The sequence below is a fragment of the Mya arenaria genome, chromosome 12 (genome assembly GCF_026914265.1).
Source record: "Mya arenaria isolate MELC-2E11 chromosome 12, ASM2691426v1".
NCBI lineage: Eukaryota > Metazoa > Mollusca > Bivalvia > Myida > Myidae > Mya > Mya arenaria.
Window position 1 is genome coordinate 53,924,173 of NC_069133.1, and position 14,885 is coordinate 53,939,057.

The window sequence follows — 14,885 nt, forward strand, 5'->3', positions numbered from 1 at the left end:
GGCCAACAAAGGCACAAGTTCAATACCTCTAAAGGGTTGTTCATTTAGACTTTGAATTATATAGCCAAACTACCAATTCAAACCCAGGTAGTCATGAAAGAATTCTTTCGTGTAAATCCAAAAGTCTGCAAAACCTACCTTTGGGAGGGAAGTAAGATTTGCTCTCTGCTTTATGGGGCCAGTCCACTACCACAGGGCCAAACCGCCGGAACGCAAGTGTTATCTCCTCTGGAAATTGTAATTTGTATATTACAATATCAATATCATAAAAAGATCTGTTCTTGTAAAACAAAGATATATTCTGAAAGAATTTCACATGATCATGGAATTGGAAAATAATGAGAAAAAGGAATATCCTTTTTGTTGAACCAGGGGACAGTATTATACGACAATCATGTGTAAAGTTCCAACATAAATTAATCAAAACATGCAAAAATGATAAAGGCTTATTCAAAGACTACAGGCAATAGTGATCTGATGCTGCAAGGTATGCATCATTTTGTCCATGAATCATTGTTATCCACCGACTTTGAGCCAATGACGAGGTGATAAATGTTTAATTGGCAGCCTCAATGATAACAGTGACTTTGAATAATTGATGACAAATGTGAAAACTAAAAAAAAATCATTGAAACTGTAATACAGGGTATTATTGAATACTTTCTTATAAAATAGAAATGAAAACTCATTTTGTAAGATTAGCTGATAAAGATTGTGGAATAAAAACGTATACTGAAATGAGAACATTGTATTATACATGTACCCATATCATTCCATACGTTTAGCATTTTTTCTCAGTTTCCAATTAATAAATGCATCCTTTAACAAGAATAATGAACAGTCTTTCATTAACAAATCACTGATCAAAACGACCAAATTCTTCCTACCTTCATCAATGTCAGGAGGCAGACCTCCGACAAAGACTTTCCTTGAGAACCTCTCTACGCGTTCGTTACCAGGGGAGGTGTTGGCAGGAGAACCGAGGCTGGGCACCGTCTGGTCAAGGGCACCATCCTCCACAAGCCCAGCCCCATCCTCTCCAAACAGAAGGTGAGGAACTTTGCCGGCTGGTAGGGCAGAATACACATATTGATGTAAGATATATTAAAATATTGTAAATTATAGCAAGATAATACACTGCCTGAATACAGATGTTTTCGAAATGCGCAATGACAAAATTTTGTTTGGTTATGTTGGAGATGAAAAATCCATTATTATGACAAAACTTTAATACTTGATCAAATAATTCCTACTTTAGAAGCATATTATATGTACACATGGTAAAAACACTAATTATAAAAATAGTTCACGACCATGATAAGCATGAACTGAGTGTATGTTGGCACTTTTAAGGAACAAACAATAAAATATAGAGTAAAATTGGATCAAGAACAATTCAGAAAACAAATGGAAGAAAATAGTAACAGTTGTAAAAACAATAAAAACAAAAATAAAACTACAAAAAATAACATATTAGACATAACAGAATATAAAAAACACATTCATACCCAATTTTTGCCTGAAGTTTCTTGCTATTACAGAACATAGGACAAAAGGGTCTTATTAATAATACATTCATAACACAGGGTTTCCGCCAGCCCTTTATGGCTTGTCGGGCCTGACGTGCCTTCCGCTGGCAAGGCTAATTACCGACACGCGTTAATTAGGCCGACATGCTTTAATCTGCGTAGCGACAATCCTTATCAAAACAATCATCAGTTTTGACAATACACAATTTTGTTGAGATTGCAACGGTTGCAACGGTTGACTGACAGCCAGAAGGCGTGTCGGGACTATTACGGCATTTGTATCAGCCATTCAGGATTGACGACAGCATGAAGGCGTGTCGGTGAGGTTCAACAGTGCAATTAACCAAACTACTCCTATTCTTTATCAAAATGGGAATGTGTGAAAAACACCACTGTCGTAATTGCGACCTTCATCCCTATAATCATCTATGAACGCAAAGTAAACAATAAGTGTTAATTGATTTCGGTAACATAAATCCTGTGTCGTTTTATTTTGTTTCTTAATCCAGAGTCCGTTTGTTAACCAATTATTAAATTGTTATTGAGAACCGTGTTAAGATATCTGTGTTATTATAAACAAGGGTTATGCTATGTCGTCGTATGTAATTGAGTCGCGTTCCCGTCTTTAGTTTAGTGTAAAGTTATGTTTTGTGTTGCTTATTATTAAACTTTGATTATTTTATCGTTCTTTTAATTTATTTAGAAAAAAGATAAATAAATCTGAAAATACACATTACATTCCCTTTAAGTTATTATTTAGCGGACCCGGCTTTTAAAATATAAGCTGTTGCAGCTTTAAATACGAATACACCCACGAGCAGTCGCTTTGCTCCGGGCTCTGTGTTCCAGCATGCAGCGTGCTTTACACGTTTTGCTGTGACGTCAACGGTGGCAATAAAAATAATACCCGCATTAAACGAAACATGAGTCGATCGATATCGTCGATATTGTATTGTCGGAAAACTTGAGAAATACCAATAATTAATGAAGAGGAGTTGGTAATTCTAAATCATAGGAACATAACTGTAAACTTGTTTAAAATGCAGGAAATTGCACCATTTTGGATACGAAAATAAAAAAAAATCGACGTCGGGAGGGGACACCCCTCCCAAACCCTCCCGTTTCGACATGCCTTATGAAATTCCTGGCGGAAACCCTGTAACACTACAACAAATGAAAAGTAGTTAACTAAATTAAATAAAAAATGGAAGCCTCATACAGTTTATGTTAATACAAACGTATTCCCCATTGGAAATGGGTTATTCAAGGCTATATGATCATTTTATATAAATAAATCATATTTGATACTTCTCCAATGTTTGATGCTTATTTTTACACATTTTGTTCATCCAACGTAAATTCCACCATCAAAATTATGTAACAAATCTAGTTTCATAACATTTTGTAGTGTGGTATATGCGCATGAATATACTTGTATATACATTATGGGATCTTATAAATGCATAAAGTGATTTGAAGTTATTGTACATGTACATGTGCCATAAAAATGTACAATAATGCTGAAACAGTCAATTTTAAGTGTTCATGTACAGTCAATTCTGGCATTCTTAACTCAGTACTTTCATCAAGAGCTGTCACAGGAATATGACAAATGCCCCTGAATTGACTCCGTCAGAGTAAAAGCCATTTGTATATATATATATATATATATATTGTATATATATATAATAGTATGTTAGTAATTTGAACAGATTGTAAGAGAATAAGAGAGTGGCAAAGGGTCATTAGGTCAAATTGCTTTTATGGTAAACATCATCTTGACACACATTCTGTAGATCTTAAACAGAAGATAATCCAAAGAAATCACTCTTTGGCTCCATTTCAGGCACTAAGTTTGACCTTGACTTTTGAGCCGAGATCATGGATACTATGTATGACACACCCTTTCTATGCTGCTTAACAATTCTATGAAGTCTGAATTGGATCAATTATTTCTTAGAAATCCCTATCAGGTTTCATTGAATATTAAGTGTGACCTTGACCTTTGCAATGACTGCACAAATGGTATGAGTGACCTACCTTACCATTATGTCTATAGATCTACAGTTTGATCGAAATAAGATGGAAATATTGAAGTAACAGTTGAGACATGATTTAAACAGACATCCTACAGTGCAACTACTTAATAACTTCTCCCTTTGGAGACATAAAAACCAACTGACTTGTGTACTGAAGTGTTCAAAGTATCACAATATTTAGAATCTTTAAAAAAAAAACATACCTTTAATTTGATCAGCTTGGTCCATACCAGTTGTTCTCATAATCTCCATCAGCTGACTTTCAAAGTTGGTAAATTTCATGGTGTCACATGAACTATGCCGATCCTGTAAACATATAATCATGTTTCTGAACACTTAAAACTGGTAAAAGAAAGCAATAAATGACATCCAAATTAGCAGGAGCATTGTCTTGTTAAAATTATATTGGGCCTTATTTGTAGCATTCAGGCTTCTTCAAGAAAAAAGTTTAAAAACTCATTTCAAAACTGTATTGAATTACCAATCTACAACTAATAATCTATGAAACAATAAAGAATAGGGCCAGTATAATAATTAAGGAATCATACATGGTTAACATTATTGTATGGCATGCACTTGCAATTGGCAGGGAACACAAATTGCCCTCATACCACCAACTCCAGAGGCACTTACCGTACTATCAATGTGTTTTAAAAACTGATTTTTTTTTTTATTAGACCAGACCACCATTTGCAATCATATTGCAAACTCTACAGGACATAGACAAATTAAAAATAATTGTTGCTTTTTGTTATTATTCCTGCAGATAAAAAATGAGTTGAAAAAAACTAAAAAAAAAAATAGCTGAAGGGCTGCAGCCCCTTACCCACTAGTACAGCAAGGGCCATGTAACTGTACAACAGCTGGGAAGAGATAATTTGATTATTGATTTTGGCAGCTGATACTGATAAGATCAATAGTCAGCTGTTGCTTCTGCATCTACTTTGTTATATTCTTGTACTCTCTAACATGTATTGCATAGAAAGAAATCAATATGAACACCTATACACTGAGCAAAGACTCAATGTTTTCGACCTTTAGGCCTCATCGACATGGATATGACTGACTTTCTTTATGGTATTCTTATAACAATCAGAATAGCAAGGTCACCCCTCAAAACATTTCCCTGAAACCATGCATTGTTCAGGGTTTAATTTCCATCTGAATGATATGTGGTAGAGTCCAATACAGTCAAACATGACAGAGATCAAATAAATTTAAGAATGTGTTTTTTACTACAAAAATGTTCTGCCAGGTTAAACAACCAATCACAATTCGTACACAGTGCTCCAGCCAGGATTTAAAAAGGGCAGGGTGGAGTTTTGAAAAGGGCAAGCTACATGAGTCGTGTAAGGGCGATTGAGGGTGGTTGTGGGAGGGGTCCCCCACTGTCACAAAGGGGGTTTTAGGGGGGTCTCCCCCTAGAATTTGTTTTGTGTTCATACTCAATTTAAATCATTTTCCATGATATCCAGACTTGAACAAAATGTGTTTTTTTCTCAAAATTTAAAAGGGTGTGTTTGAATTAAAATTTGTCTTTTTGTCTGTGGTTGTAAGATTGTACTTGTCTGGAGTCTTCTTTATTGCAATGTCACATATTTCTCCTACAAATCATGTAAAATGAAGTAAAAACCATGACAGTTAAACATTTAAAGCAATCAAATAAATAAATACACAAAAAAAAAATATGTAGGGGACGAATCTTAGTTTGGTACGATCGGAATTGGGTACGAATGTAACTTTCAGCCTGGCTGTTATTTAATTGTCTTTGGTAAAACAATGTTTAATATGCTGATATTTTAGAATAAATTGACAATAAAAATCACTGCCCTTGCTTTAAAAAGTCACTTTTAAAACATAGAACATTGATAAAAAACTCCAAAATTCGTTCTGACAAAATGGCGGTTTCGGCGATTTTTGGCATGATCGTAGGCATGATAGGTAAAGACTACATAAAGCATCAACATATTTTTGTTGGTTATCATCATGAATATTTTACAAATAAACTTTCAAAACATTTACTGAAAAAGTGATGTATTTGACTGTGTTAGCGCCACCTTTCTTATATTTACAAATCGGCAGTGACCGTCTGCTAAAAGTCAGCAATGTTTAAAATGGCTAATCACGTCTGTACAATACACTTAACAATTATTTAAAAGAATTAATTGTGCTTGACAACATTTTTCATCATCCCTTCGCATTTGCTATCACATTTTACGAACTTTCATCATTGAATGAACGAGTTCTCAATGTATATTCTGATTGGCTGACAATCAATAGTCCCGCCTCCTGGCGATGTTTCTCTATTTGGCGGTTCCTAATTATCGGATTAGAAGATGACCGATTATGAATACACAGGTCGTCTGTTTATTACACAAATCAAAATTAGCTGTCATATGACTTGGACAAGGCACATGGGAAGATGAAAGGGCAGTATGGTATATTTTAAGCTGTCAATAGAGGCTAGCGGGAGCACTGTTATCATAAGTACTACGTAATTTGTCTCAATTAAGACAGCGGATTAAGGGCTGCCGATCTTTCATAATGATTTCAATAGTAAAAAGGGCACTAACGGTATAATTGGCGCTAATAGAGCACTTGTGAAAAGGGCACTACTCAAAAAAGGGGCAGGGCGGTAAGAAAAGGGGCACGGGCGCTGCGCCATTGAAAAACGGGCTAGCTGGAGCACTGGTACATATATGTCATATGTGAAAAATTCAAGGTGAATAAATAGACATTTTATAATTAAAATAAAAACAATGGTATTTTTATCACAATCCAAAGAGACGGGCTCCCATTTAAACATTTCCCTGAAATCATGCAGTTTTTAGGTTATCTCTAGAACTTTAATTTCTCTATTTCACAAATTGTTTCATTTCAAATTTATAATATATATACTACATACTACCAAATTATAAATTTTTGAGTCAAAATTTGAAATCAATCAGTTCTGAAAAATACTTGTCGGACAAATTATGTTCATAATCAAAAAATATTCAGTGCATGAAAATATAGGTGTCATTAATCAGTAATATTTTTGTTGCAATTTACTGCCTTCTAAAGGCTGTTCCCCTTGCGAAAAATGTCAATTTTTCCCATTTTTTTCCAATATGATAAATGCAGATTACATTCATGATTTAAAAAAACCAATGAATTTCTTGAAATATAAACAAAACCTTGACAAGACTTACTCGTTTACAGCATAATGTACCAGGGCTTTTTCTGCCCAATTTGGGAAAAAGACCCTTGACATTTTGGGAAATTTTGCGTCGTGAAAATGCCGAAATTGGGAAATTTTACAGTTAAAAGAAAAAGCTGTCTAGTCTCCAGCGAATTAGGAAATGGTTTTATATTAGTTTATTTCCCTTTAAAATACCCAAAATGGCTGAAATATCAATCCTTGGGTGTTAATATCTATTGCAATAAATCGATCATGACAGATAATATTTTATACAGATATCTGAATGTGATGAAAATGAATCAGTGCTCCAGCTAGCCCGTTTTTCAATGGCGCAGCGCCCGTGCCCCTTTTCTTACCGCCCTGCCCCCTTTTTGAGTAGTGCCCTTTTCACAAATGCTCTATTAGCCCCAAATATCCCGTTAGTGCCCTTTTTACTGTTGGAATCATTAAAAAAGATTGACAGCCCTTAATCCGCTGTCATAATTGAGACAAATTACGTAATACTTATGATAATAGTGTTCCCGCTAGGTGTCACCATGCCCCCATTGATTGCTTAAAATATGCCGTACTGCCCTTTCATCTTTCCATGTGCCTTGACCAAGTCATATGACAGCTATTTGTGTAGTGAGCAGACGACCAGTGTATTCATAATCGGTCATCTACTAATCCGATAATTAGGAAGAGCCAAATAGGGAAACATCGGCAGGAGGCGTGCCTATTGAATGTCAGCCAATCAGAATATACATTGAGAACCCGTTCAATCAATGATGAAAGTTCGTAAAATGCAGTTCGTAAAATGCGATAGAAAATGCGAAGGGATGGTGAAAAATGTTGTGAAGCACAATTAAATCTTTTAAAATAATTGTTTATTGTTTTGTACAGACGAGACTTGCCATTTTAAACATTGTTGATTTGAAGCAGACGGTCACTGCCGATATGTAAACATAAGAAAGGTGGCGCTAATACAATCAAATACATCACCTTTTCAGTAAATGTTTTGAAACTTTATTTATAAAATATTCATGATGAAAATTTCTTTGTAATCCACAAAATTATGTTGATGCTTTATTTAGTATTTACTTATCATGTCCACGATCTTGTCAAAATTCGCCGAAACCGCCATTTTGTCAGAACGATTTTCGGAGTTATTTTATCAATGTTCTATGTTTAATAAGTGATTTTTTAAACCAGGGTAGTGATTTTTATTGTCATTTTATTCTAAAACATCAGCATATTAAACATTATTTTACCAAAGACAATTAAATAACAAACAGGCTGAATGTAACATTCGTACCCAAACCCGATCGTACCAAACTAAGATTCGTCCCCTACATTATTATTTTTTGTGTGTATCTATTTATTTGATGTTTAAATGTGTTTGTTTTTGTCTTCATCTTACAAACTTTTAAAAGAAATATGTGACATTGCACTAATGAAGATGCCAAACAAGTACAATCATACTACCACAGACAAAAAGACAAATTTTAATTTTGATATTAAAACACACCCTTCTAAATTTTGAGAAAAAAACAACACCATTTTGTATAAGTCTGAAAATCATGGAAAATGATTCAAATTGAGTATAAAAACAAAACAAATTCTAGGATGAGACCCCCCCCCAAAAAAAAACCACCTTGTGACAGGGGTGGACCCCCCCCCCCAACCACCCCAACCTCTACATGACTCATGTAGCTTGCCCTTTTCAAAACTCCACCCTGCCCTTTTCAAATCCTGGCTGGAGCGCTGTGAATGATTTCCAAATTCAATTATCAAAAAAACTTAACATCACATAATTGATATGATGTTGATAATAATCCAGTACTGTTCATGTAAAAAGACTTTCTAAAAAAAAAAAAAAAAAAAAAAAAAAAATATATATATTTTATTTTGATTGGGATTTTTTTCTGAAAATTGGGAAAAATATCTTTTATTTAGCTTTGGGAATGGGTCCGATAGTCGGACCCGTGGGTACTATAGAAAAAGCCCTGTGTACGCATAAAAAAGTGTATGTATTTTTGCCATTCTATTAGCTATTTTGGCCCGATTTTTGTATTTTTCCCAGTCAACTTTTTTTCCCAAATTGCAAGGTACAGCCAGTAAAAATAATTCCAAAAAAAACCCCACTGCATTTAGACTCCCTCAAACTCTGAATTAAATTTCGACGTCAGGATGTTTTCAATTATTGTGACAAAATTTGTTCAATTAAGTAACGTTGTTCAAAACCTTCAGTCACTCCTTTATTTTCCCTCATAGTATTTGGACACATTGAACCAATGAGTCTGTAAAACTCACAAATTGACATTTAAATATTTTATTCCGAGTCATTCTTAAAAAGTTTCCAGGACAACTTGTTTCGCAGACTATGATAAATATATACATATCTTTACAATAAATCTTGATTCACAACTTACAGGATATGACAACATGCTATCCCTCTGAATCTCATCAAGACCAACAAAGTCCATCTGGGGTTTCGTATAGCCTGCCTGTTGAATCTGGCTCGGAAATGAGGTACTTCTTCTGAACTTGGACGGGGCAATAACAGATAACGACTGCTGAGTGTGAGGAAATCCCTTCATATTTTTCATCTGTGCGAAATTTGGAATGTTCATGTTAGGCACAGATCTTCTCTGCTGCTGTTGCAGCTGTGCTTGTGCCCATGGTGACAATGTAGTGTGACTTGGTGCATTACTCCACTGTTGATAATTTTTGGCATTATTAAACACAAGTCCTTGCTGTAATGGTCGTTGAGGAAAATTGTGCTGTCCAGTTATTGCCCGTCTTTGACTTAGGCTTTGAGTAGGAATGGAGACGTGACTTTGCATTAAGTTACTGGAATTAATCAAAGCAGTAGCAGGGATATGTTGAAAATTCACAGTGCCATTCACATTCTGAAATGTACCCTGCCCATATGTGTCTTCAGGAACACCCTGTGGGGGCGTCCATAATCCTTGGCTGGCGTTTGCCAAGGATGTTATCAGCTGTGAATTTGTTTCATAGTGTGAGTGTGAGGATGAAGACAAAATGTTATTTTCAACAGATTTACCTTCATTTTGTGAGGACTTAACAATTAAATGTTCATTTAAACCAGTAGATTCACAGTTTTGATCAAAAATATGGTTCGCTGAAGGTGAAAGTTGCTGTTTAGCAGCCGACTTTTCGACAGAGACCTCATCTTGCATCGTACGGGGTGAATTTTCTGGAGAAAATAACGACTGGTTATTCACAAACCGATTAAAATCCACTGGCGAAAGAGATTGCAATCCAACACCGAACTCCCCCATTAAGATTAGTTAGTTTCCACAAATTCGGGGACAAAATATTGTTCTGCTTCGCCACGTCCTTCGCTGAACTGTGCGAAATTTGTAACAGGATGTGGTCTTTAACAAAATCATAAAAATGATTTTTTTCAAGCTATGAAACCAATACATTACAAATGCATATTAGAAAATACATATTTCACTTATAACTGATGAAACTTTACAAAACATGATAAATTATCATGAAATGTTTGATATTAGAGCAACAATCATATAAATAATCTCCAAACTAATTTACATAAATGCATAAAATTATCCTTGTTTCAGGGCATATTTTAACGGTGTGGGCGGAGCTTCGCTGCATGTGCCATGTGACTGACCGAGTTTAGTATTTATTTATTTATTTATTTATTTAAGTTAGTTAGTTAGTTAGTTAGTTAGTTATTTTAGTTAGTTAGTTAGTTAGTTAGTTAGTTAGATAGTTAGTTAGTTAGTTTGTTTGTTTGTTTGTTTGTTTGTTTGTTTGTTTGTTTGTTTGTTTGTTTGTTTGTTTGTTTGTTTGTTTATTTATTTATTTATTACTTATTCATCATCATCATCATCATCATCATCATCATCATCATCATCATCATCATCATAATCATCATAAGCAGCAGCAGAAGCAGCATCTAAGTAGCAGGAGTAGCTATGCCATCATCATCATCATCATCCGCCAGTTACCATCATACAATTTCATCATCATCATCATCATCATCATCATCATCATCATCATCATCATCCGCCAATTACCACCATACAATTTCACCATCATCATCAGCAGCAACAGCATCTTAACAGCAGGAGTAGCTATGCCATCATAATCATCACCACATCATCATTATCATCATCATCATCATCCGCCAATTTCCACAATTCCATTTCACCATCATCATCGGAAGCAGCAGCATCTAAGTGGCACGAATAGCCGTATGTCATCATCATCATCATCATCATCATCATCATCATCATCATCATCATCATCATTATCATCCGCCAGTATCCAAACTGAATTCAATTTCACCATCATCATCATCAGCAGCAGGAATAGCTATGCCATCATCATCATCATCATCATCATCCGCCAGTATCCACAATTCAATTTCATTATCATCATCAGGGGCAGCATCTAAGTAGCAGGAATAACAATGCCATCATCATCATCATCAACATCATCAGCAGCAGCAGCATCAGTCATCATTATCACCAGGTATTTAGGACTATCCGTGAGGGCATATATGTTAATTAGCAAAATAAAGCTCCTCATATTAAATGTTTAAGTGAGAGCTTGGGGCATTGACCGTAAATATGTTTAATAAATGATTTATGTTCAACTAAGTAGAACTACGGGGTATTATCTAACAAAATTACAAGTTTAGCTGAACATTTCCAATGTTTGACGAAATAGGTTAGCATTTAAAGTTTAATGATTTAACCTTTTCATGAATTTTGGCACGAAGTAAGTTTTTATCCCACGAAGAAGTCTTATTCTCATTTCAGTCTGCACTCCAGACTTTAAAAGTTTGCCAAACGACAGTAAAGCTATTTCAAGAGGTAGAAGGGTTCATAGATTTGTTAAACTGTCTTAGAACTATCAAAGCTCGAAGCAAAACTCTCTTTACCTTCTGGGTTTTTTTTTCTGAATTGCATAAATAATAAAAAATAGGTCCATAGAGAACTAAATAAAATATTTCTACAATTTAAATAATAATCGATCCTTATACTCTAGGCAAGAGTGCTTTTTGCATTTCTCAACATGCCTGTTTTTTTAAAGAGTATTTTCATTTTGATGATTGACTTTATAGAAATCATGCTCCTTTTATTAATTTTTCCTAAAATAAATTATCGTTTTTTGTTTTAAAAACATTTTTTTTTATCCGATAGACATATGGTTCAACATTTATGGACCACGCGTTTAAAATATAATGTCTTTATTGCTTTGGCTCTAGGCCCAGTTGCACTTTCGGTTGACAACTTACAGTTGCATTCTATGACTTTAATCAACAGCCCCTTGACGCATAAAGAATAGCCCGATAATAACGTGTTCCGCTCCATTTGACGTTTTCACATATTATCCTATCGGACCGGGAGACTTCGTCAACCCGTAAACCGCCCCTGGTGACGTTGCTTTGAACTTATTGAATTCAAGTACTTTTGGGCTTATGAAAATGTTTGAAAATAAACTTTAATTTAGAGAATTATGTTCTGTTGTATGTTAAGAGATATTTACGGTGAATGTGTTTTTTTTTGTGTGGTCCAAAATTCAAAATATGTAATTTTCACCAATGCAAATCCGCATACTATCAATATGTTTCTTAGGACCACAGCAAATTGAACAAACACATTCTAAAAATAACGGCAATCCAATCAAAATACAGCGTATGAATACATTACGTCAGTGAACCCCCAGATTCGGCTTGAAAATGCAGACATCGCGATTACGGCTATGAACTAGGCCACAAGTGCCCTAGTCCAATCATTCAAACAATCGGAAAAAATGCATGAAAAAATACTTGTAGGGCATCGAACAACGCAGAAGCATGTCCTGTAACCCGTAAGAATGAAACAGATCTATAAAAGATTAAGTCCATTGGTTATTTGCTAAAAATCCCACTGAGAAATAAAAAAAAATTGTTGTTGTTCCTTGTTTTTGTTTCGCCCGCTCTTTTAGTTACGCCCCCTTACGCCAATTCCTGGACCTGCCCCGGTTCAGTCAAATTTGGTAACTGTAGGTTCCTTTTTGGGTAGACCTTTGTTTGTTTGCCGAAGCTGAATGTATATAAAGAGCGTTTTAAAAAAAACAACCTCTATGTCAATTGAACAACCAATACATTCCCATGACCTGAAAGTATTTTTAGGATTAACTAAAATAAGGACATATAACTCTACACACATGAATTGCTGTCTACATAATTGTTTATACATATAATAAACAGGGTTTTTTTTTTATTTAATTCGTCCTGCACGCCTGTATGTTTCGAAAATAACCGCAGGATAACCATAATAAATGTGTACAAAATCTACTTTATACGTTCATCTGAGAACACTGGGGCTAGAGATTAGTTGCGCGTTTGTTTACTTATGTACATGTGTTCGAATTAAAACACGCTCGGACTCGCTAGTTCCATCCCCGCTCATATAAATGGTCTCAAACCGAGGTCACATTGGTAATATATATACTACGTACGAAAGAACCAATGGAAACCGGGATGCATTCTGTTATATCCATTTCGGTGGATTTCTATGCATTAAAACAGATCTATGAAGTTGTAGGTTTGAACTCGGGCACAGTATTGCGTGTAAAAAGCTAGCAAGTTAAATGCATGGAAACGATGCATGGTGTATATGTGTGAAGACAAAGAACGATATATACCCATGACAAAACCCTTTCCGGTCCCGTCCAAAAATGAAAAAAAATCATTAATTCACCAATATATAATATACAATAAACATCATTAAATTAAACATGATGCATGTGTCACATACACCAATATCAATCAAGATACATTATATGAATATTATATGTATTTATAATTTTGCTAGAATATCCATGAATTTTAATTTTTACAAATTTAGAAAAAAGACAAACCAAAAACATGCAAGTTTATCACCATCATATTGATGAGATTTGGATTTCAGATATATATAAGGGTTTTAGACAAAGAAGTGCCATTTTGTCATCAAATTAACTGAAACTAAACGTGTTTTTTTTATATTTTACTTCAAGTTTCCTATGGCACTATCGCTGGCAATGTCACTTTAACGATTCAGACATGTATTCTTTAACTGTAAATAGCCAATGGCATTTTGATTTTTACTGAAAAGTGGCATTCTAAAACATCAAATCAAATTTGTTTTATTTAAGTCTTGTTTTATTACCCAGACGGCAAAACGCCACTGTGGCGTTGTGATTAAATAAAATAAACTACATGTGTATTGTCTATAAATAGCAAATGTTTAATTTGGTTTGAAGCTGCACTCTTACATATTAACAGTTTTTATATGTTGTTGTTTTTTAAATCAGTATATTGACTTCAATGCCTTCAATTCAGTCATATAAGACAATTCACAGTAAAGCCTTTTCAGTTGTTTGGAAAACTGCCAAAAAAAACATATAAGCATTACAGAAAAGCTTTTAGCTATAAAACATCAGTTTTCGAACGTATTTAAAACTGCGATCTCTGTGATCTTTTGTCAGCAATTTTATATCACTTGTTTTCAGACAATTACGCAAAAATTGGCTCATTCCTTGACAAAAAAAGTTGTTAAAACAGTCAATCGGGAATCAAGAGCGGACGCGGCAAGCTGAATTAATCAAATGGTAGTCCATTCAAAAGGCAGACTCTCGGATTAGTTTAAAAAAACATTACGCGGGATTCGGGTCGAAAATGAAGAATTATTAGGGAAGCAGGGTTGACTCGGAGGGGCTTTACACCCTCTTTGATCGTGAAACAGTTTCAATTTTAGGACTTTGGCCCACAAATAAGCTAGTTCTCTGGTAGCCACATTTACATTTATGTTAAATTTTGATGCCATATATTGTCGGTATCATTACAACGCCAAGATATCATGCTTACCGTGATTACTAATTATGTAAAATGATCGAAAGTGCTTTAATACCAGACAACAGTTGAATAATTCGTCTTATTTTCAACTAAATTCGGAACGACTTAAAAGATCAAAAAAATCTTATTATTTTTATTCATATGTTAACATTTTATGTTTTTCTACACACAAAACCATTTCAAATGAAACCAAACTAATATGCCGGTCACCAGGCGTTTAAAATTCAGTGATTGTACATAGGTCGGATACCTTAATGAATGTTATTATCATTTTG

The 14,885-nt window shown here is 34.6% G+C and overlaps 1 protein-coding gene across 1 annotated transcript in view; it reads right to left on the bottom strand.

Moving 5' to 3' along the window:
- Positions 1-10,100, bottom strand: part of LOC128211407 (cytoplasmic polyadenylation element-binding protein 2-like) — a 44,532-nt gene extending 34,432 nt beyond the window's left edge. Inside the window, exons 1-4 of the mRNA XM_052916162.1 lie at positions 9,161-10,100; positions 3,772-3,874; positions 888-1,067; positions 139-228 (exon numbers count right to left, since the gene is read on the bottom strand). Of these exons, the coding sequence (XP_052772122.1) occupies positions 139-228; positions 888-1,067; positions 3,772-3,874; positions 9,161-10,033 (1,246 nt within the window). The 5' untranslated portion in view covers positions 10,034-10,100. The remainder of the gene's footprint in view (positions 1-138; positions 229-887; positions 1,068-3,771; positions 3,875-9,160) is intronic.
- Between the last annotated feature and the right edge of the window lie 4,785 nt (positions 10,101-14,885).